Source organism: Talpa europaea (genome assembly GCF_964194135.1).
Source record: "Talpa europaea genome assembly, chromosome: X".
NCBI lineage: Eukaryota > Metazoa > Chordata > Mammalia > Eulipotyphla > Talpidae > Talpa > Talpa europaea.
Window position 1 is genome coordinate 23782811 of NC_140081.1, and position 24343 is coordinate 23807153.

Genomic DNA, 24343 nt, shown 5'->3' on the forward strand with positions numbered 1-24343 from the left:
TTTCTGAGAAGAGGGAACTTTCTATCATTTTAATAAACTGATTATTTAAGACAAGAGTTAAGAACATACAGAAATTATAGAATTGGGGCTCAAACTTAAACCTGTACCCCCAAATTAGGATCTTACAATGACTTTGAAAGATTAATTTCACTTGGTTTGCAATAGCCCACCTACATTTTCTTCCCTCTTAGAATCCTGAAAACCTGGGTTTCTGTGTCTGGGGGCAATTCTGGGAGACAGGGCAAACTGGACAGTTTTGGTTTTCTCCTCACTGGAATAAGCTGCACACATATAGATATGAAGTTAAACTCAAATTCAGACTCTTTGGAGATGAGAATAAAATTCATAGATGCAGCGAGGATGGTATCTAAGATACCAAGTGGATGTTTGCGGGTGTTGCTTTACATATACACCAGATAATTTAATGCTTCCCCCTGGGGCTTTATCATTACTAGATTATAAATTCATTTAGAGAGAGAGAAAGATATGCTCTATTCATTATATTGTCCCCTGCAGGATCTGGTGCAATGCCTTCAAATAGGCAATATTCAAAGAGGAGTGGGTTGAATAAATAGCTGGTTATCAAGAACATGAAATCTAAACCAGGTGGACCTAAATTTAAATCCTAGCTTAGCCACCTGGTAGTTCTGTGACCTTTAAATTGCTTAGCCTTTCTCTTTTTAAATATCTTAATCTTTATAAATATATAAAACTAATAGACACTCAAGAAAAAATAATGCCTCGGTGTCCATTATAGTTTTGTCAAATCTTACTTTAGAATTTTTATTGTTTTTAAAGAAAAGATTACAGATACAGTTGAATCCCACTATGTAACTCTCCCTGAATCCACTTCCCCCCACCCCACTAGGAAATTATTCTGATATTTGTGTTCAATTTTTCCTCTTTCATTACTAGTCACAGTTTTGTTTATAACCACCCTAACTCACATCTTTCTTTACTTGTATTGTTTTTAATTGAACTAACATTAGTTTACAACACTAGATATAATTTACATACAAAACCAAAGCAAAATAAATCCTAGAAATCTGACTGCAGAATTGAGGCTATGGGGTGGGGGAGGGGGGTAGGAAAAGGGAGCAAAAGTGGGACGAAGTCCGAAAGAGGGACTCTGGTGGAGGATTATGGGTACTTTGGTGGTGGGCATAATATGGTAATATGTTTCTATTTATAATTCCCAAGCATGCTTTTTAAATTAATTTGTTTTAAAAAACATCCTTGTTTACTTATTTCACAATATAGGATTTTTACCCTTAGGTGAGGCAAGCCTAGTTTTCCCACCATCAAAGTGTCCCAGGCATGTTTTTAAACATCAACAGCCAAGGGTATTATTGGACATGTTTTAAACTTTATTTGAATGAGGACATTCTCGACCATCATGCTACATTGTCCCGGTGCACTGTATTACCCCTTTCTTATCCAAAGAATGTAAGCTCCATAAAGGCAGAGATTTGTGTTTCCTTTGTCCACTTTTATATCTTTAAGCCCAAGCACAGTATCTGGACCTAAATGGTGCTCAATTTGTTGACTAAATGAAAGAAGACAACAAAGATTTAGATTTGAAAATATAGGAAGAGATGAATATCCTTATATGCTCATAGAATGTCTTGGTTTAAGATAGTAGCAAATGTTGCTATTTTTTAGAATTGCACATTCATGTCATGAATTGCTCTGTGTAATGCAAATAAAATGCAGGTTATTGCACAAAAAACATGAAAATAGACAGGGATGCTGTTTCCTTCATTTTAACCCTAATAATTGTTTCACATACGTGGGCTCCCTTCCAGATGTAATCGCCTTCCTCCCTCGCCTTTTAGGAACACTACGGCTCTCTGAAAGGCCTTACCCTCAGCTGGATCGGAGATGGCAACAACATCCTGCACTCCATCATGATGAGTGCTGCGAAATTCGGGATGCACCTTCAGGCGGCTACTCCAAAGGTAGGGGAACTGCCTTGAGACTAACCTGCTCTTAAACCATCCCTAGATTCAATTACCTGCAAAACCACCTCTCTTCCAGTCAAGGAGAGCATAGGTGAGCCCACACAATTTAGGTTGTTACCAGCCCTACAATTGCAGCTCTCTGGCTTCTTGAGTGCCCAATTTCTCACCTCTACAATAGGAGATAGTCTCGGCTGATGCCTTTCATGCTGTAAATCTATGTGAAAAGCATGTCTGAATTGTCCCTTTGAGTGCCCCATAAGCAGCCGTTGTGATGACTGGCAACCCCGGGCCTTTCTACCACAAAGGCTGAAGAAGGAAAGAAATCTAGGCAGTGTACGATTCCCTGGGCGGGGGAGGATGCTGTCATGTTTGTAATACTGCAATTTGGTAGAAAAATATCAATCTAATGTAAAGATCATAGTGATAGCATCTTCACCAGCTTGGTGTTTCAAAATTCCCCTGTAGGGTCCCGTCAGCTTTTTTTTTAAATTTATTTATACAAGCACTGTGTACAGTCAGAAGCGTTGGGGAGGGGGGGGTGAGAGAATTCACCAGAGCCAGAGCAGGGAACAGAACAGGCAGAATGATGAAGTACACTGCTGAGGGGAGCAGCGGGCGGCAGGAGAGGTCTGCTGCGCCATGTGGGACCCTCACCGGCGCCCGGGATCGAACCAGCACTGCAGAGGCTGCGGGCAGCCAGCGCTCAACTGCTGTGCCACCAGGGGAGGCCCAGGGACCCATCAGCTTTTTAAAACCTGAGTCCCAAATGGCTGGGAAAATGACCCTGCATACTCCCTACCCTGCTGCTGCTCTGTTACAGGGCAGGGAGAGGGGAACCCCAGAATCCCCAAAACTGCCTGCTCTAAATAGGTTCTGCCATCCACCGCCTCAAGACAAGACATACTCTAGTGCATAAGACCTTTAATGGAAAAGAACTTTAATACAATTAGTGTGCAATAAAGAATAGAGAAAGAATATAGTTCAAATCAAGCACTCTAAGTTCCCCATCCCCTGTCAGTAAATGTCCAGACACAAAGGCTTGGCCCAAAGCAGGGCCACTGAGGCCCAAAAGCCTGCCACAAGTCTAAGGCACCTTCAGGTGGGAACCCATAGGAAAGGGGCAGAAGGGGCCAGGCAAGTCTGGAAGGAAGGGAGCAAAATCAAAATTAAGATAAAGGCTGCCATTGTTAACCTCCCCACGGGTCTCTCACCCATGTCCGTTTCAAATGTCTCCTTCCATGTTCCCCAAACCCCTGGTGCAAGTCCAAGGCCAAGAAGCAAGTGCAGCTTCTTCACATGTCTCTGCTCCAGGTCTCTTTCTTGGTCTCCTTCCTTCCTTCTTTCAGTCTTCTCCCTCTTCTCCTCCCTGCTCAGCTCCACCCTTCCTTAAGGTGGGGCAGGGAACCAAGAACCTCTCCCTCTATTGGAGTACCCTGTTACAGTTTCTCAAAGCTATACAGGAAGCAGGACTTCTTTCCTAAGTCCAAAGTCACTCTTTTAACACCCAAGAAATTGGTAATAGTTGCTTTGAGAAGGTTAATGGGGCTCTTCAAGGGTAGAAGTAGGCGGGAAACTATTTTCACAGCGTAAGCTTTCATACGACTTGATTTTTTTTAAGATTGATTGATTGATTGATTGATTTATACACGCACTGGGGTGCAGGCCAGAGGCATGGGAGGATGAGAGAATTCACCAGAAACAGAGCCAGGAGTAGAACAGGCAGAAGGACGGAAAACACTGCTGAGGGGAGCAGCAGGCGAGACAGGAGAGGTCTGCTGCGCCATGTGGGAATCTCCCTGGCTGGCGGGGAATCTAACCGGTGCTGCAAAGGCTGTAGACAGCTTCACAACGCTGCACTCAATGGGGAGGCCCACGATTTGAATTGCTTAACACGCAAATGCTTTACCTACGGAAAAACATCAATTCATAAATAAACACACTCAAATTAAGAAGTACAAATCCCCTAAGAAGAAGACCTCCATTAGCATGCCCTCATCCTCACAAAATAAACAGACCTTGTAAAGGATAAACATTAACCCTGTAAGAGACACATCCAAACTAATCTTGAAAGATTCCACACAGAATCTTTTCAATACTCCATCTCTGCTGAATTCTTTTCCTCATTAGGTTTCTCATTGGCTGCTCATGTTTTATCTGGTGTCTTTTGATGAGCCAACTCCCCTAAATAGAAAGTGTTTCAGAAACAAAGTAAAAGATGAAACTGACCTTCTGGTGAGGAGGAGAGGACTACTGCCCACCAGAGTGTTTCTGTTTTTTTTTAAAGATTTATTTCTTTATTTATACAAGAACCAGGGTACAGGCCAGATGCGCAGGAGGGTGAGAGGATTCACCAGAGACAGAGCGGGGAACAGAACAGGCAGACTGACGAAATACACTGCAGAGGGGAGAAGCAGGCAAGACAGGAGAGGTCTGCTGCGCCATGTGGGGCCCTCGCCGACAGACGGCCGGGAATGAACCGGCGCTGCAGAGGCTGCGGACAGCTTCACAGCGGTGTGCTCAACTGCCTGTGCCACCAGGGGAGGCCCCAGAGTGGTTCTGTTACAGGGCAGGGAGAGGGGCAACCCAGACCCCGCAAACCTGCCTGCTCTAAAGAGGTTCTGCCATCTGCCGCATCAACACAAAACATATGAGACTTTAATGAAAAGGAACTTTAATACAATTAGGAAACAATACGGGAAAGGCAAAGAACCTAGTTTCTAAATCAAGCACCCAGAGTTACCCGTCCCCTCGTGGGTCAAACTCCATCCAAATGGGATTGGCCCAGAGCAAGGCCCCAAATCCTGCCACAAGTCTAAAGCATCTTCCAGTGGTGACCCACAGAAAAGGATCAGAAACAACCACACAAGTCAGGAAGGACAAGAGCAAAATCAAAATCAAGACAAAAACCACCATTGTCACCTCCCACGGGTCTCTTACCCACATCTGTGTCATCCAGGCCACGACCAAAAGGCAAGCAATTTCTTCACGTATCTCTTGGCTCCATGTGCCTCCTCTAGGTCTCCTTCTGGCTCTCCATCCTGTTTCCTTCCTTTCTCAGTCTCCTCTGCAGCTACTGCTTCTCCCAGCTCAGCTCCACCCTCCTTTGGGTGGGGCAGGAAACCTGGAACTTACCCCCCTCCTGGGCACCACCCTGTCACATTTCCAGACACGTGTGTGTTTGCTTTCAGGAGCCACTCCTGGGGTGTGTTCCCTCTGAAAAGGGGAACACATCTTGAAATGAGTAATGAGGCCTAAAGGCTGCTCCCTATAGGCTTCTTGAGTTTGAGATGTTTATTTGCCAGTCACTGGGAACATGACTTGCATGGTGCAGAGAAATAGCTTATTTTCTCCAACAGGAAATACCCACATCCTTGAGGCTCTCATGTCCTCCAGTGTCTTAGGCTGGCTTCCCCACACATCCACACCCCGTGAGGATTTATGCACAGATGAGTTATTAAGGAAACACTCCTAATGAGACTAGGGAAAGCAGGACAGAAAAAAGGAAAATCTAAGCGTGGGTGTTATTTTCAGTGACCAACTACCCAGTTTGCCCAGGACTGGGGGCTGGGGAGGACACAGGACTCAGCCCTAATCTTAGGAGAGTCCCAGTTCACCTTAAGGCCATGCCAGCTTCAGCCTGATCTCACACGTGAGCTCTGGAGTGTAAATTTTCCTCCAGAGTTGTGCCAGCCCCAGGCAAAGAAGGCAGGCTTCCATCCTTTGAACCACTCATTAGTCAAGGGCAGCAAGGGGAGATGGGGTGGTAAAGCCCCTTTGGCAGGAAAAGCAGCCAGCCCGGTAGCCTGAGGACCACCTTCTGAGAAGAACTGAGAGGGCTGGGTGTGGAGATCCACACTAAAAAGTGATCCTCTGAAAGCACCTGAGGAGAGGATCAGCATTATTTGTTGCATCCTGCTAAACAAGCATGTGTGTGCACGCACACACACAAACAAACACACACACACAGGCTTTTCCCTAATGTTCTTGCTGAACCACTTTGAGTCAATGCCCCCTCCTGCCTTGGTTTCTTAGGGCTACCATAAGGACCACACACTAGGAGGCTTAAGATCAGGGAAATGCATTGTCTCCCAGTTCCAGAGACTGCAAGTCCAAGATCAAAGTGTCTGCAGGGTAGACTCCCTGAGAAATCTCTGCAGAAGGATCCTTCCTAGTCTCTGTGGCTTCCTATAGCCCCAGGCATTGCTTGGCTTATGCTTGTTTCACTCAGCCTCCATCTTCTTTGTGTCTTTGTGTCTCTGTACAAATGTTCTTCTTCTTAAGAGGACACCAGTCATTAAATTTAGGCCCACCCTAATCCCCATTAATTAATCTGCAAAGACCCTATTTCCAAGTAGGGTCATATTCTGAGGTTCTGGTTGGGCATAAAGTTATTCAAACTAGTATTCTTGCCATGGAAGAAGTGGTAGACATAGGCAACAGCATGTATCAGAAGCTGCCCTATTCTAGTAAGCTGCGGGTACCCAGAGAGATGACTCTTGCAACAGATAATTCTTTTTCATTCAGTGTGAACTAAAATAAAGTGTCAGATCTGACATGGGTTTTTTTTTGTAATTTTTTAAAATTGAGGTGACATTAGTTTACAACACTGTACATGATTCAGCAGAATAGAATCCTATCTATAATTCTCCACCATGGTCCAGCGGGGGTGCCTTCCTCCTTTTGCTCCTATCCTCAAATTTCCCCTGTAGTAGCCTCAATTCTACAGTCAGATTTCTGGGGTTTGTTTTGATTTAGTTTTGTGTGTTCCTTTGTTTGGCTTCTTTACAGTCTACATACACTTAAAATCATGGATATTTGTCTTTTTCATTCTGACTGATTTTAGCATAATGCCCCCCTAGTTCCATCCATGTTGTTGCAAATGACAAGTGTTCAGATCTGACATGTTGCTAAAGGTGGTTCTTCTTCACTTCATGGGAAGGGAGAGTCAACACACTCTCACTGCACATTTAGTTTGAAGAAAGACTTTATATTAATGCAAGCTATTATAGCATTTAGTTTTTTACAGATAAAACATTTTATATTACATTTAATTTACATTAGCAATCATTGTTCCCTTCTATAAGGTGTTTTTAGAAAACCTTTATTCTGTAGGAGAAAAACATAGTTTCAACATTTTATTACATGTCAAAGATGTTTTATTAACATTAAAAGAAAAATCCCAATATTACAGAGTAATTTTAGTATTGTTCTCATGCAGAAACTCATTTAAATGACAAAGAGTAATAAAACCTGGTTAAATCTTGGTGGGAGTAAGAGTTTAAAAAATTCTTCTGGAAAATCTGATAGCACAGAAGTTGTTCCATCAATTTATAAGTAGATCTATTTCCTTTAAAGCCCAAACTAGGAGATTTATTATAAATTTAAGAAGCACTGAAAAGTTTCCAAGGCCATAATTAATCTATTTCCCCATCCTTCAACCAAGAATAACCTACAAGTTCAAGAAAACATAATTTTGTCCATGGTTGTAAAATCCTTCCATAAACTATTGAAGGTAATGATTTTAACATTGTTCTAAGTGAATATTTAGACTGAACTGGGTTTGTTAATCACCTTCTTCATCTGGTTTTAAGATTTATGTAAAAGCCAATGAGTGATTTAGTATTGAAAGCTGAGCTGTGAGTAAAGAATTCCTCTTTGTATTCTCCGTCATGGCCCAGTGCATGCAAGGTTGGGTGATTTTCTAATTTCCAAGCCTCTCTGTTGGTTCTCTAAGTACTTATTGATTCCTTCTCTAAGAATGATTATGCCTAGGGAGTGTAGGACCTGCTATTCAACGTGCTGGCTAAATTTTCAAGGCCAGAGGCACATGGAGTAACAGCCCAGACTCTCCATTTATGTTTAGCAGTAAGACTGGTCACATCCTTAGTTATTAAATTAGCGAGGCTTTATTAATTACCTTTCCCAAATGCTCATCAACAAACTCTAGGAGTTATGGCTGAGTGTGACAAAGTTGCTAAAACATCTGCAGCCATCATCATCATCATCATCATCGAGTAGTTTCCTCAAGAATTTTGTGACTAGAGAAGGAACTATGATAGACAATTATGTGCAAATAAACAGTTTCATATTAGTAAACCTGAACATGCTTGTCTCGGGTTGAGTTCTCCGGGAAGTAGACTTGGAGACAGAGTTCAGTTGTAGGATGTGTAGGATGTTTTTTAGGGTGTGTCCTTGACATCAACAATCTCAACAAGGTAGAGGAAGGAAGCAAGAGTGGATAGCGGGTGGACTGTGGGCTGGCACGCAGGCCCAGGGTCAGCCTTAGTTGACCCTTTAGACAATTCCAGATCTGTGATGGCCATTTCAGCTGCCCCAAGTTGGGAGGAGGGAATCAGATTTTCATATCCTCCTGTCAATCAGTCATTTAACGTAGGTGGCCCTGGGAGGGGGTGTGACCTTGGGTGAGTGAGTTCTCTGCAGCTGGGGCAGTGCCCAGAAAGGGCTGAGAGCCCTTTGAGGGACAACTTCTGGGAGCACATCTAGTACAGGGGGAATAAGTCCTTTATGCATAAGGGGGAATCTGGGCGGCACATCACAGCACTCACCCCAATGCCCTACTGAGAATTTATAAAAATCAACTCATAATACATGCAAAGACTTCAGGAACATAAGGAGGCTGGAGGTTGGTGAGGATAATTATGGTATTTGGACTGACAAGGCTCCATATGGAGGCTCTGGAGGTGAGTCTGGGCTAGACTTTTCACAAAGGAGGAGCTGACATGTTCCGATGAAGATGTTCAGGAGGGAACAGAGTGGGGAGGTGTTCAAGGGTGAAAGACTGTACTGGCAGAAAAGGGCAAGACATATACAGGGACAACAGTACGGTCGGCTGTCTGCAGCAGTGTTGAGAATAATTAAAGGACACAGAAGCCGGGAATGTCTTTGGGGAGCCTTGATACTCTTATTAATCAGCTTCGACTTAAGAAACAAGTAGTAAACATTGAAAGCTTCAGAGAAAACAAATCTTTCTATTGTGTACAGAACAGGTGGGAGACTGAAGAGGGAAGTACAGGAGCAAAGTCTGAGGTCTGAAACAGCTTGGGGGGTGTAAAGGGCAGGAATGGACCACAGTGCAGGTTTTCTGATCCCATGCAGACCGGGTAAAGGAGGAGTCAGAGTCCTCAGTAGTTTTGCAGGTCTTTTATTGGGGTTCACCAGGCATATGGCAGGCAGGGGTGCTGGCTGGGGGGCTGGGAGGCTGGCAGGCCTCCCAGCCCCCAGCAAGCCTTTACTCTATCTGGGTTCTCTGGCGTTCGTTCTGCTGCTTCTCGGCTTCTCTTCGGGTTCTGCTGCTGCTGCTGCTGCTGCTGCTGCTGCTGCTGCTGCTGCTGCTGCTGCTGCTGCTGCTACTGGCGTCCCTCCGTGACGCCGCCCTTAAAAGCACAGTCTTAGCTCAGCTGAATCCCATCTACCTATGCCCACACCCTATTCCAGGTGCCTGCCATCAGGCATGCATTCAGGCAAGGATCCATCATCTATCCTGATGGCGGAAGGGCAGAAAAGCCTGATATTTTCTTTACCCTACAGGGGGCTTCAGCTGCTCCCAGAATGCTCCCTCACTTAGAGTTGGCACTAGGTGAGCCAGCAAAGCCCACGTGGTGCAAAATTTATCCTTGCAGGGCTCTGATGGCACCTTCTTAGATTTTGTGCCCTAAGTGCCTCACCTGAGTTCTATCCCTTTATTTACCAAACCACCCCAAACAAATAGATGTTAGCAAAAGGAGTATACTTGCTGGGTAAATGCAATCTCAAAGCAAGTACCTGCTGTAGAAGTTTGTTGGTGAGTACAAAATAATAAGATGTATATTTAGCTGGAGTGGTCAGGGGAGATTTTTCTGAGCAGGAAATATTTGTGCTGAGCCCTGAATGCCTTATCCACGTGGAGTGAGTTGAGGAAAGCATTTCAGCCCAAAAAGGCATTTAAAAAAGAGCTTGTGGTAAGATGCTGAGAGAAAACACATGAGGTTGCAGAATTATGTTTATAATCTTCTTAAGCTATTAGAGGATCAAGAAGAGGCACTAAGAGGAACTGGAAAACACTGCACCTGTTTGTCTTTATCACTATGGAGGTCAAAGATAAAAGTGGGGCAATTGGTTACCTTTTTAAATTACAAAAAGCACTAATCAGGTTTGAAATTCTAGATGTAAAAATTATATTCTATAGACCCTGATTAGGTTACAAGTTTAAGCAGTAAAGGCAAGGACAATGCCGATGATTGTTGAAATGAAATGGAAGCATGTGTAACAAACTATGTAAAAGAAAATAACTTAAATAACAGTTCAATTCTTCCCCCTACAGGGGTATGAGCCGGATCCTACTGTAACCAAGTTGGCAGAGCAGTATGCCAAGGAGGTATGTTCCTTATATATCAGTTGTAATTGCCTTTCTCTGGCCCATGAAGTTGTATAACCCAGTGCTTGTGTATGCTAGAACGGTACCAAGCTGTCACTGACGAATGATCCATTGGAAGCGGCTCGTGGAGGCAATGTGTTAATTACAGACACTTGGATAAGCATGGGGCAAGAAGAGGAGAAGAAAAAGCGGCTCCAGGCTTTCCGTGGTTATCAGATCACAATGAAGGTACAAATTCATGCCTGTCTGACACTTCATTAATTCTAACTGTAAAGGCCAGAAACCATCCAATTGCTCATTCACTTGAGGGAGAACAGGCCATCCTTGCATTCCCTAGGGACTCAGAAGGTTAATGACCATATCCCCCAGGAATTTCTGTTTGGAAGATTCACTGTGTCCTTTAGAAAGACCCATTTGACCTGGATGAAACCATTTGAAACTCAGGGAGAAGAGAGAAGCAGTTTTTCCCCTCTCACAGCCATGGAGACATTGGAATCCTTTATTCTTTTGGGTTTAGACACATCAGGTTGTTTCTGCTGCATGTGGTCTCTGCTGATTTCTCCTCTATGAAACACTTGATAATTATCTTCTTCAGGTTAGTCCTTGCCTCCAATTTTTTAGACTCTTAAGTCCAGTTTAGTTGTGCTACCTACCTTTAGGGCATTCTAGGGGGATTCCATCTAATCTAATGCCTTTTATGGACATCTGAAGCAATATTTCTCAGTCTTAAGTATGCCTTAGGTTTCTATACAGAGCTGGCAATAGATGCCCCCCCTGCTCCCCCCTCCACCTCAACTCTACCAGTGTTTCTGATTCAGTAGGTCATGGGTAAGACCGAAGAATTTGCATTTCTACCAAGTTCCTGGGTGATGCTGCTGTTTCAGGGCCACACCCTAAAAGTCAGGTGTACCTTAGGATTTTTTCAGCAGAGTAATTTGTTTTGGTACAGAAAGGTATTAAGTCATTACAAAGATATTTTGTTCATAAAGTAACATAAATATAGACTTCTCATTTATACATGCCAAATAGAAATGTATAAATTTTTCAGGATTATATCTGAAAAATAAAAAGTGAAATGTCTTTCTCCCAGAGCCCTTAGCAATGATTATTCCCACAGGTATTACAGACTGATGTGCCTCTCTGCAGACCTCTTCTATGTATTTCCATATGCCAACACAACACAACTATTGATTTTCATAAATGGCAGATTAAAAACATTATTCTGACTTACTTTTTCCACTTAACAACACGTCTTAGATTTTTTGGGATTTTTCATTGTTTCTAATGGCTGCATAGAATTCCAAACTATGAACGGACCATAATATTTTAAAATGTTTTCTGTTGATAAATTAGGCTGTTTCTAATAAGATCAATTACAAACAATGCTGCAGTGAATGTCCTTATACATGTTTTTCTGCAAGTATTATTGGAGGATAGATCCCTAGAAGAAGAATTTATGGATGTAGTGTTAAATATTATGTGAAATACTGGAAATATTGAAAAATTGTCTATCCAAATAGAATTGATGATATATAATCCTTCTGAACTCTCTCCATTCCTGTAATTTATGTTTTTAAATCTATATCTCATGCTTTTCAAAATCTGCATTTCCCTGATTACTAATGAAGTGAAGCATCTTTTTGTTTATTGTCCATTTCCATGTTTTTCTATAAGTTGCTATCATATCCTTTGCCCAATTTTGATTACTTTTGCCTTCTTATATTTATATGAGTTCATTATATGTTGTGACTAATCTTTTGTCATATAGTTGGCAAATGTTTTTACGGAAAAATTTTAAATTCTCTGTAGTTTGCCTCATACTTACTTTGACCAAGCTTGCACATTTTTCTGGTGGTGGGGCTGTAGGTTTGAACAACAGTCATCTCACTGACAAGTGAGTGATTCAAATGTTACTCCGTTGCCAGTATTTTAGAAACTCAGAAGGTTCTGAACCTAGAAGTAGGATGAGAGGTAAAACAAAATCTTAGTACAAAGGTGGTAATTTGTAAGTAGAAAAGTATAAGGGAATGTAGTCTTGAATCTCTAAGTGAGCAATGGAAATGCATGGAAAAATGTAACTTTGAAAAACGAACTGTTAGAGAAAACTAAAACTGTTAGTACATTGGCATTAGGAATGAAACTTCTAGTGCATGATGGCTCAATTAAAAATCAAACATCTAGTATGTATAGTGATAATCCTGTTTAATGCACTCCTACCTCAGTGGTCTTTTTCAAAATTGTTTTAACTAGTGACAGAGTATGCTTTAAATATTAAAACCCATAATTTGAACATAAGCTCAAAAGACAATAAATCACATAAAAGCAACTTTTAAAATATATTGGGCTATTATTGGTGCCTCTTGCTATCAGTCACATATTACACTAGTAGGACACTTTACTGAAATGTTCATTATCCCACTAGACAGAACCAGAAAACAATATTTTAATTTGGAGCCATAATCTTCCAAATAAAAAAAAATGACTATATTTATTAGCCCTGGAGCTTCAGTTGTGGGCAAGTGAAGCATGTACACATATTGAGGTATAAAGTTGTACTCCAAGCACATATTTTTGTAAAAAAAAATGGCAAATCAATAAAATTTTGATGAAAAAAAATGACTATAATGTTCCAGCCATTGAAAGTACCATATAAATTTCTCCTGGGTGCTTTGAGCTTAAATCCTCACTTTTCCCCTTTGTCTCTCCCTTGGAATTGATCTCTGGCCTCTGGCCAGATATATTTTTAAATACTGAAGAAGACAAATAAGACAGCTACACATAGTTGTCAAAATGCATCTTATCCCATTTCTCTCTCTTTTTTTGGGTCCCATCTCTTCTTTAGACTGCTAAAGTTGCTGCTTCTGACTGGACATTTTTACACTGCTTGCCCAGAAAACCAGAAGAAGTGGATGATGAAGTGTTCTATTGTCCACGATCACTTGTGTTTCCAGAGGCTGAAAATAGAAAGTGGACAATTATGGTAAGTAAGCAATGGGGAGGATAAGCAGGAGTCTTTCCGTGAGGACCCAACTTGGTCATTCATGCCTTTTGGTAGATAATAAGCAACTAAGATTATCCACCTACTCATATGGCATTGATTTTCCCTCCCTCTATCCCAGAAAATTCATAATACTTTATTATTGCTAATTAGCATTTAAAATGCCATAGATAGCAAAAATTTTTCCTTGCATTCTATTCTTTATCAGAAGATGATTGACATTTGCAAAGATAAATCAACCAATATCTGTTAAAATCAGTCCTTTCTAGAAATTCAGGGAGGAGGAAACTAAGTTTTCTAAACTATCACTTATAAAGATGTTCTGCAGTCCTGAATTTTAAAAGATCTTATTAAACAATAATGTTAAATTCAATTTACTGGAAAAATTAAATTCATGATATATACAGGCTATTTATATATGTGCGTATATATGTACGCGTATGCACAGTGATAGCTTATGTCTACCCATTTAAGTCCTACCTTGGCTCTACAGGGAAAATATATTTTAAAGAAGACGAGATATAACCATGTTAAAATGAAGGCAGAAGTTCTAAAGTAGAAAGAATACACAACGGGGGATAAGGAAACTTGACTTTTATAACTGTCTTTAATACCCATCATCCGTGTCCTCTTGGATAAGGCAGTTCCGGTTTCCTCCCATATAAAACAAGCAGATCAAACTATAGAAATGGTGAATGATTGTTAATCTAAGGTCCCCAGTCTCATTGACAGGCTGCTTGGATTCCTGTGCTCAGAAGGTTCTAAGCCTTCCTGTGGCCTCAGGAAGATACAATGACTAGTGTTATCTGACATGGATCCTGCAAGGGAGGTGGACACAGATATGCGCTCTCTTTATGTCTCTAAACTAGATTATTTAGAGACCCCGTTGGGTTAAGTTCATTTCAGCAACCATAAACACTGCATCTACAGTCTGCCAGTTCTCTGCAAGGAACTGGAGATCAAAAAATGAGTGTGCAGTTCTCACACAGTACAACTCACAGAGACACATGGCATTTTCAAGTGGGAGGTGACCTTAGAGAGTGTCTAGTCTAAATTCCCATTTTATAGGCAAAGCAATTATTCTTACACAGCTTATTTAGAATGGTATTTAGGCTTAACACTGTTGTGATAGATTTTTCTGGGATGTTCTAAAAGTACAGTACTTTTTTCCTTGAGAATTTCCCTATCCAATACAGAAACCACTAGGCGCATGTGCCTATTTAAATTTAAATTTCAATTGATTAAAATATAATAACATTTAAGATTCCTTTCCTCTGGCGTACTAACCACATTTTAAGTGCTCAATCGCCACATGTGGCGACAGCATAGAACATTTCCATCACTGCAGAAAGTTCTGTTGGACAGCACTACTCTCTAGAGAATAATTTCCAAACACACATCTGAATTTCAAACAGGATAGACAGATGGAAAGATACAATCTGGTTCCACGTTCTGAGATGCCCATAATGACTGATGTGAGGTATATAATTAAATAGGGTGAAGGGCTTGTTCACAATGAATACAGCATTTTAAAAGTAAAAATGGTCTCAGAGCACTCAGAGTAGCTTTTTCAGGCCCCCGTGCTGGGTGACTTCCCCAGTGCTGTTCAGAGCCCTCCCGTCACCATATCGTTCTCTCCATAGTGTACAGGCCTTTGTATCCCTTTGTTTAAAAAAATAGAAAAGGACACCCTTTCTTCCCCACAAAGCTGACTTTTGCATTTTTTAGTAACTAGTAAGCCTGTAGGACTCACAGATTTTACTGTGGAGCAAAAGTAACCTAAAGTAAGCCTGCAAAAAAGCTGATACTTCAAAGGACTGCTCTCTGGATGACCCTTAGCTATATATACCATTGCAAATGTGAGTCACAGTATTTTATAATCTCTTACTTCTTTCCAAGTGAGGGGTGCCAGACAAAATACAGGACTTCCTATTAAATTGGAATTTCAGATGAACAACTAATAATTGCTTAGATAAGTCCCATGCAACATTTGGATATGCTGGTAGCTTTCAAATAGTTGTATATATGCCTGTATGTTTTTTAGCATGTCTGCATTTATTTATTTATTTATTTTACTTCGCTAAATCTGGAAGCTTTGCTGCAACTTGACTTTCTAAGATTTTACATTTGGAAATAATTTGACACATGCCATGGCCATTAAAAGCAAAATGAAACCGGAGATGTGGTGCTGGGAACCCATTAATAAAGCTTAAAATATTTTACCTGGAGTATATTCTTATTCCAGAGTTGGCCTTCCTAATTCCTCCTTGTCATTTGGATCTCAACTTTAATGCCATTTCTTTAAGACTGCTCATCCAGTCTTAGCTTGTGCCCCAGCCTCCTTTATCCCATTTTTAGTTTCATTTTCTAATGACATTTATCACTCCTTGATAGTTCATCCATGTCTATTTGTGGCCTGTCCTCTACTATAATGAGTGCAGTGAGCTTGTCTCTACAGCAGGACCTCAAATAACAATTTGTTAAATGCCGTTTTGTTGTAATGTTGATGAAAATACATAGCCCACTAATGTTCGAAAAGCTGGTTTCTTTTTTACATTTCAGTTTCCAAGAACCTATCAACTACATTAAGTGAGGATTTACTATAATGATCTTCACTGTACATAAAATGATGCCACATAAATACCCTAAATAAGTGCTCAATACGTTTCTGTATCATGAAGGCAATTATAGGATATGGGTACCAGAACATAGGTTTATTTGGGCTCCCTGTGTGATCCTGAGCAAGTGATTAACTTCTCCAAGCCCCATTTATTCATTTGAAAAGGAAATTCAAGTAGAAACAACTTTATCAGGTTGTGAAACTTAAATGAGGTGAGAGTCATCTGAACATGATGGTCAAGTTCTAGGGACAAGCAGGTACAGCTCTACCCCTTACCAACATGTAGGAAAATCCTGTGTCTGTTTCCTCATCTGTCTTTTATATCTCTTCCCTCCTCACAGATCTGATAAGAGCATTAAATGGTATGATGCCCAGAAAGCATTTATCACAAGGTCCAATATTTGGTAACTGTTCAATGAATACATTCGATGAACACCTTTGAAATATAAGAACCACACCTCCTTGCCACATTTTAACCCATTTTTTTTCTCCAGATTTTTCAAGATAATGAAAATTTGCATTGCTAGATTAAAATACTTAAGTAAAGTTAGATGTCTCTCATGGGTGACCAACATTTGCATTATTGAGTTATTATGACATAATTTGTATTTTCCCTTTTATTTTACTTTTATAATCAACAATGTTTATTGCAGCACTTTTAAAAATAATTTATATATTTTTAGTTAGGATGTTGGAAAAGGAAATACACGTACCTGCAAGGCAATAAAACTACCTCTTGAGTGGTGTCAGAGAAATCAGTGCTATCTGTTGCTTTGAGGATTGATTTCCTTTTCTATAAATGATAAGCTCCCTTAAAAGCGTGTTACATTAAATGAGGCAGTGCAAGATCATTTTTCTGTAGCTCAAAGCAGCACCTAGCACAGCACCTGGCAAATGTTTCTTAATTGAGTAACACAAAAGACACTAGCACCTAACACACTGTCTGATACATAGTAAACCCTCAATAAACGTTGTTCATTGTTGTTTCCCATATTATTACTATTGTCATTATTGTGAAAATAGTAGGAGTAAAAGTGAAAATTACCATTTGTGGCTGATGGCCTAGGGGAGGTTGTCCTCTTGGCTATAAAGTTAATGCTCTTTCACAAGACCGAGATTCAGATAGCAGACATTATTCATTAGCCTAAACTATTTACTTTTATTATTCTGTGTCTGATAAAACTTAAACTTCTCAAGGTTGTGAGTGACCAAACCACAGTGGGAGGGATTATATTTCTCTAAAACCAGCCAATACCTGGGTTCTACTTAGGACTAGAAAAATCCAATCATAGCTCCACTGTGGTATCTCATTTCAGTCTTCTCACCCATGCGTCCTGGAGGGAGGCCTGAGTAACCAAGGTGGTTTTGCATATACTTGGGTCAGCCTGGTCCCTCCTGACCTTCCTTTCTCCACATTAAAATAATATTAGTTTGAAACTGTCCTCTTATCATTTCCTTAGGAAAACACATTTTAACTGCCAGGCCTTCTGAACTTTCTAGAACCCAGCTCCCCTTCTCTTGGTCCCTAAGCAGACTTGCTAATGTTTATCCATTTCTTTCTTTCTCTTTCTCTGTTGTGTCATCCCAGGCTGTCATGGTGTCCCTGCTGACAGATTACTCACCTAAGCTCCAGAAGCCAAAGTTTTGATGCTGTGACACCTGTCAAGAGAGGAACCATGTTCTTCAGTAACAGAAGTTGAAGACAATCTAAGAAATAAACAAATCTTGATGAAGTATATAATGTCTTGACATTGTGAAACCTTCCTTAATTTAAGTGTTGATGCATTATAATGCATGGCTTGACTTGGTTTCAACTCTCTAATTCACAATTTCTGAGTTACGTTTGGGTATCATATTAATAATCATATACATTTGCGTCAACTAAACATAAAATATTGTGTTCATAACACATAATGTCTAAGCCGTTCAATGTAATCTATGCTTATTACCTTAATAAATTATCACCCATGCTAATTTATAAGTAAACATTTACCAGGCAGTCAGCTGCTGGTAGATCTATGGGTTGTGTTTATATCCCTCGGGACCAACAAGGAAGCCAAATGATCCATCTTTCTGATGTAGTACAATTTGCAGTCCAATGAGGTAGACAGATACTCACTTATAGAGGTGAGTGATGGAATTCTTGGAAAGTAGCTATAATTGTACCCAAACTCTGGAGTTTTGTCAGTTATATGTGGGAAGAAGGGCCCTCCAAGCACACATCTCTTCTCTGTAATGAATACTTAGTATTAACGGTCTAAGTAGCTTATGTGAACAAGTGGTAAACTACGGCTACCTAGCTAGCAACATCAGATCCATGAGAGAATGAAAGTTTCGTAGGTTCAAAGTCTCTAGCAGGAGCAATTTAATTTTTTTTATGTTTTTGTACTTATTTTTCATCTACTCACACCATACACTGCTATTTGCATAAATCTCCTTGCCACATTTTTAAAAAGATTTATTTATTTATGCATACAAGAACTGGGGTACAGGCCAGAGGTATGGCGGGTGAGAGGATTTACCAGAGACAGAGTGGGGAACAGAACAGGCAAACCTCAGAGACTGAGGGGAGCAGTGGGTGAGACAGGAGAGGTCTGCTGCGCCATGTGGGTATCTCCCTGGCTGGCCAGGGATCAAAGTCATGCTACAGAGGCTGTGGATAGCCCCACAGTGCTGTGCTTAACCCCTGCGCCACCAGGGAGGCTCTCCTTGCCACATTTTAACCCATTTTTTCCTTCAATTTTTTCAAGAGAATGAAAATTTGCATTGCTAGATTAAAATACTTAAATAAAGTTAGATGTCTCTCATGGGTGACCAACATTTATATTATTGGGTTATTATGACATAATCTGTATTTTTCCCTTTTATTTTATTTTTATAATCAACAATGTTTATTGCAGCACTTTTAAAAATAATTTATATTTTCTTAGTTAGGATATTGAAGAACATGAGTGGAACTTAAAAAAAAAAATGGATGGGTCATTTATACGTGGAATATAAAGAAACCAAACAAAGGATCAGACAAACATTAAAACCAACCCCTGAAAACTGACCGTAGATTTGAGGCATCCAGGAGGAAAAGGGAGGGGTGGTGGGGTGAGAACAAGTTTGGGGGAGAGAGCCCATAGAGGTGGTGGAGGACTATGGAGGTGGGAGAGCTGCAGTGACCATCCCTGCGGTGAGAAATCCTATACTGTCAAAACACTAACAAGATCCATAAAAATAAAAATTAAAAGAAAAAGAAAAAGAAAAAATAATGTATTTTACAGAGTACAATGAAAGTCATTGCCTTTACATTCCACCTCTACTATTAGAAGAATATTTCCAGGCTGGTTGGCTGACATTCTGCAGCAGAGAGCTGTAACTTAACTAAGTCAGTCAGAGACAAATTACAAATTAGATTTGCAATGAAGATGTAATAAAACATTTTGTGGGGGAGAAAAAGCTCATCATAATGTTACAGGAAAAATCAATTTTTCTAGTAAACATCAAAGGTGACTTTCAGGTCTGTGGTAATTCACTGGAAGCTCTTACGAAATAAAGAGTGGAGATTAGTGAACTATCTTCTTTTAGCAGAGAGTATAGGAATGATTTAACCAGAAGGCACCTTATTGATTGTGGAAACTTTCCCTCAAACTTGTCTACACATAAAGGACTTCATCTGAGTATCCTTCCACTTCCTAAATGGTCCCCCATGGTAATGAGCTCACATCTCTTTACTGGTTATTCTTTGCATAAAGTAGAAGGTATAATCATCTTCCCTTAGTCAAAAAGAACTTGTAATCATTTTCTTGCCAAAATGTAGCTATTTTTACCTCAAAGAACCCCCAAATTTTCTTTTTTTATGTACACAAAATTTAACACCCTTCTCAACCTAAACCCAATGTATTTTGCCTTTTAAACTTTTCACCTTAGGAGGATATTATTAATTGAGAATAAAGAAAACAGGGAAGGAAAATTTAGTATTAAATTTTTTAAAGCTATTTTCATCTTCTGTTCCTTTTTGCCCCCTTCATCATCATTCCCTTTCCTGTGCAACAAAAACTTCAGCAATAAGCCTAAAGTATCTAGTGAACATAATAGATTCTATCTGCTTCACTATATAATTAGCTAAAGACTTCTTTTCTTCCAGGCTTTCTCCACTGCAATGTTGGGAGTAAAAATATCAAGTGATTACAACACAGTGATTTCAATATTGAGGAAGAATCATCAGCGTTTTGGTGGTTGGTTTTTTTGTGTTTGTGTGTGTGTGCTAAGTTTCCAGGAACTTTAGAGAAATAATCCAAAGTCAGATAAGTCAAATAGTTGTTCTGCTACTGATTTGACTGTTGTAAAAGTTCCCAAGCAACAGGATCTGCACAGATTAGCATGGCAATACCAGGCCAAACCCCCTATACAAGTGACCTTAGAGCTTCAATTAAAGTGGTAGGGACCCCTTGGTCCAGGGCAAGTGATAAAAGTGAATAAAGGTGACATACAGAGAGGGTATGTAGGACAAACTTTTTTTTTTTTAAATGTCATAAAATCACTTTATTTTTTTTCAAAGATTTTTTTTTAAAATAAATTTTATTGTTATATTCCCCATACAATTGCAGCCCCCCCATTCTGACCCCAATCCCTCCCCTCCCACCCCCGCCCCCCTAAAAGTGTCTCTGGTTCATAGTTTTTTGTTGATTTTGATTTTCACTTTCTTATAGTTATTCGTTTTCCTGGTCCCTTATTTAAGTTTTCTAGATTCCTGCTATGAGTGAGACCATCTGGTATTTTTCTTTTTCTTTTTGGCTTATTTCACTGAGCATGACCCCTTCCAGCGCCATCCATGTTGCTGCAAATTGCATGTGTTTATCTTTTTTGAATGCTGAGTAATATTCCATGGTATATATGTACCACATCTTCTTGATCCAGTCATCTATTTTTGGGCATTTGGGTTGTTTCCAAAGCTTAGCTATTGTAAACAGTGCTGCTATAAACATAGGGGTGCAGGTGTTCTTTGGAATTGATGTTTCTGTGTCCTTTGGGTAAATACCTAGGAGTGGAATTCCTGGATCATATGGAAGCTCTATGTTTAGTAGGTCCAGAAATCTCCACACAGCTTTCCACAGTGGTTGGACCAGTTTGCACTCCCACCAACAGTGCAGAAGAGTTCCTTTTTCTCCACACCCTCGCCAACATTTGTTGTTGCTAGTTTTTTTAATATGTGCCATTCTCACTGGTGTAAGATGGTATCTCATGGTAGTTTTGATTTGCATTTCCCTGATGACAAGTGATGTTGAACATTTTTTCATATGCCTGTTGGCCATTTGCATTTCCTCTTCAGAGAAGTTTCTTTTAAGCTCTTCTGCCCATTTTTTGACTGGATTATTTTCTTTGTTGTTGTTGAGTCTCATCAGCTCTTTGCAGATTTTTGTGATCAGTCCTTTATCATTGGTGTTGGGTGCAAAAATGTTCTCCCAGTTGGTGGGGTTTCTCTTTGTTTTTGTTATTGTCTCTTTTGCTGTGCAAAAGCTCTTTAATTTGATGTAGTCCCAGCTGTTTATCTTTGCCTTCACTATCACTGCTTTGGGTGATGTGTCTGTAAAGATGTCTTTGATGTGCAAATCACGTAGTGTTTCGCCTATATTTCCTTCTATATATTTTATGGTTTCAGGTCTTATGTCTAGTTCTTTAATCCATTTTGAGTTGATTTTTGTGTATGGTGTGAGGTGGTGGTCAAGCTTCATTCTTTTGCATGTAGTGACCCAGTTTTCCCAGCACCATTTATTGAACAAACTTTCTTTGCTCCAATGCATATTCTTTGCTCCTTTGTCAAAGATTAGTTGACCATAAATCTGTGGGTTTATTTCTGGATTTTCTATTCGATTCCATTGGTCTGTATGTCTGTTCTTGTTCCAATACCATGCAGTTTTGATGATTATGGCTTTGTAGTATAGTTTGAAGTCTGGGAGTCTGATGCCTCCATTCCCTTCTTTTTTTTTCAGGAGAGCTTTGGCTATTCGGGGTTTTTTGTGATTCCATATGAATTTCATCAATAATTGTTCTATTTCTTTGAAGAATGACATTGAAATTTTGATTGGAATAGCATTGAATCTGTATATTGCTTTTGGAAGGATGGCCATTTTAATAATGTTTATTCTTCCAATCCATGAGCAGGGGATGTCTCTCCATTTCTTTGTGTCTTCTTCTATTTCTTTTAACAGTGTTTTATAGTTTTCTTTGTATAGGTCCTTTACCTCTTTTGTTAGATTTATTCCCAAATATTTGATTTTTTTTGTTTCAATAACAAAAGGGATGGTCTTTTTGATTTCTTCTTCTTCAGATTTATTGTTTGTGTATAGGAAGGCTACTGACTTTTGCGTGTTGATTTTGTATCCTGCCACTTTACTGAACTGATTGAGGAGTTGAATTAGCTTTTCTGTGGAGTTTTTGGGGTTCTCTATGTATAATATCATATCGTCTGCAAATAGTGATAGTTTGACTTCTTCTTTTCCTATTTGGATTCCTTGGATGTCTTTCTCTTGTCTTATTGCCCTGGCTAGGACTTCCAGTATTATATTGAAAAGCAATGGTGAGAGTGGACATCCTTGTCTTGTTCCAGATCTTAATGGAATTGCTTTCAGCTTTTCACCATTGAGAATGATACTGGCTGTTGGCTTGTCATAGATGGCCTTTATGATGTTGAGGTATGTTCCTTGTATCCCAAGAATTTCAAGGGCTTTTATCATGAATGGGTGTTGCACTTTGTCGAAAGCTTTCTCAGCATCTATTGATATTATCATATGGTTTTTATATTTCTTTTTGTTGATGTGTTGGATAACGTTGATTGATTTTCGGATGTTAAACCATCCTTGTGCCCCTGGAATGAATCCAACTTGGTCGTGGTGAATTATCTTATGGATACATTGTTGGATTCTGATAGCTAAAATTTTATTGAGGATTTTTGCATCAGTGTTCATTAGGGAGATTGGCCTGTAGTTTTCCTTTTTTGTGTTGTCCTTGTTTGGTTTTGGTATTAGTGTAATGTTGGCTTCATAAAACGTGTTTGGTATTGTCCCTTCCTTCTCAATTTTTTGGAAGAGTTTGTGAAGGATAGGCACTAATTCGTCTCTGAATGTTTGGTAGAATTCATTTGTAAATCCATCAGGTCCTGGGCTTTTGTTTTTGGGGAGGTTTTTTATTACCATTTCAATTTCGCTAATTGTAATTGGTCTGTTTAGGTGTTCTATTTCTTCTTTATCTAGCTTTGGGTGATTGTAGAGTTGTAGGAATTTGTCCATCTCCTCTAGATTGTTAAACTTGTTTCCATATAACTGTTCATAGTAGTTACTGATTATTCTTTTGATTTCTGCTGTGTCCGTTGTGATTTCTCCTTTTTCATTGATGATCCTGTTTATTTGTGCTTTCTCCCTTTTTTCCTTTGTGAGCCTGGCTAGGGGTTTGTCTATTTTATTGATTTTTTCAAAGAACCAGCTCTTGGTTTCATTGATCTTTTGGATTGTTTTTTTAGTTTCAATTTCATTTATTTCTGCTTTGGTTTTTATTATTTCTTTTCTTCTACTGGTTTTGGGGTTTTTTTGTTGTTCTTTTTCTAGATCTTTGAGCTTCGAGATTAGGTTGTTTCTTTGCGTTCTTTCTTGTTTCTTGATGTGAGCTTCTATTGCTATATATTTTCCTCTTATTACTGCTTTTGCTGCATCCCATACATTTAGGATATTGGTGTCCTCCTTGTCGTTCAATTCAAAGAATATTTAATTTCTTCTTTGATCTCCTCATTAGTCCAATGGTCTTCCAGTAGTGTGGTTTTTAATCTCCATGAGGTAGGAAAGTTCCTTGCCTTCTTTTTATGGTTTATTTCTAGTTTGATGCCTTCATGGTCAGAAAAGATGGTTGATATGATTTCAATCTTGGTGTATCTGTTGATGTTTGTCTTGTGCCCCAGTATGTGATCGATCCTGGAGAATGATCCGTGTGCGCTTGAGAAAAATGTGTACTCCGTTTTTTTGGGGTTTAGTGTTCTATAGATGTCTGTTAAGCCTAATTGCTCTAGGTCCTTATTTAGAGCTTTGGTTTCTTTACTTATTTTTTGTCTTGTTGATCTATCCATTGTTGATAGTGGTGTGTTGAAGTCTCCCACTACGTATGTGTTTTCTCTGATGTCTGTTTTCAGAGAGGACAACAGTTGTCTGATATATTTTGGTGCTCCTTCGTTTGGTGCGTATATGTTAATGAGTGTTATTTCTTCTTGAAGTATTGTCCCCTTGATCATAATGTAGTGACCATTGGGGTCTCTTTTTATCTTTTTGAGTTTGAAATCTGTTTTATCTGATATAAGTATAGCTGTTCCTGCTTTCTTTTTTGGTCCATTTGCTTGTAGGATTGTTTTCCATCCTTTA

The 24343-nt window shown here is 39.7% G+C and overlaps 1 protein-coding gene across 3 annotated transcripts in view; it reads left to right on the forward strand.

Moving 5' to 3' along the window:
• OTC (ornithine transcarbamylase) overlaps positions 1-17601 on the forward strand; it is a gene marked incomplete at both ends in the record, with an annotated part of 57916 nt that extends 40315 nt beyond the window's left edge. The window contains 5 exons of one of the 3 annotated variants that reach the window (XM_084258353.1): positions 1836-1958; positions 10282-10335; positions 10414-10563; positions 13178-13315; positions 17542-17601. In XM_084258353.1, the coding sequence (XP_084114479.1) occupies positions 1836-1958; positions 10282-10335; positions 10414-10563; positions 13178-13315; positions 17542-17601 (525 nt within the window). The remainder of the gene's footprint in view (positions 1-1835; positions 1959-10281; positions 10336-10413; positions 10564-13177; positions 13316-17541) is intronic. The other 2 variants (XM_084258355.1, XM_084258354.1) reach the window with 2 other exon arrangements.
• Positions 17602-24343: the final 6742 nt, after the last annotated feature.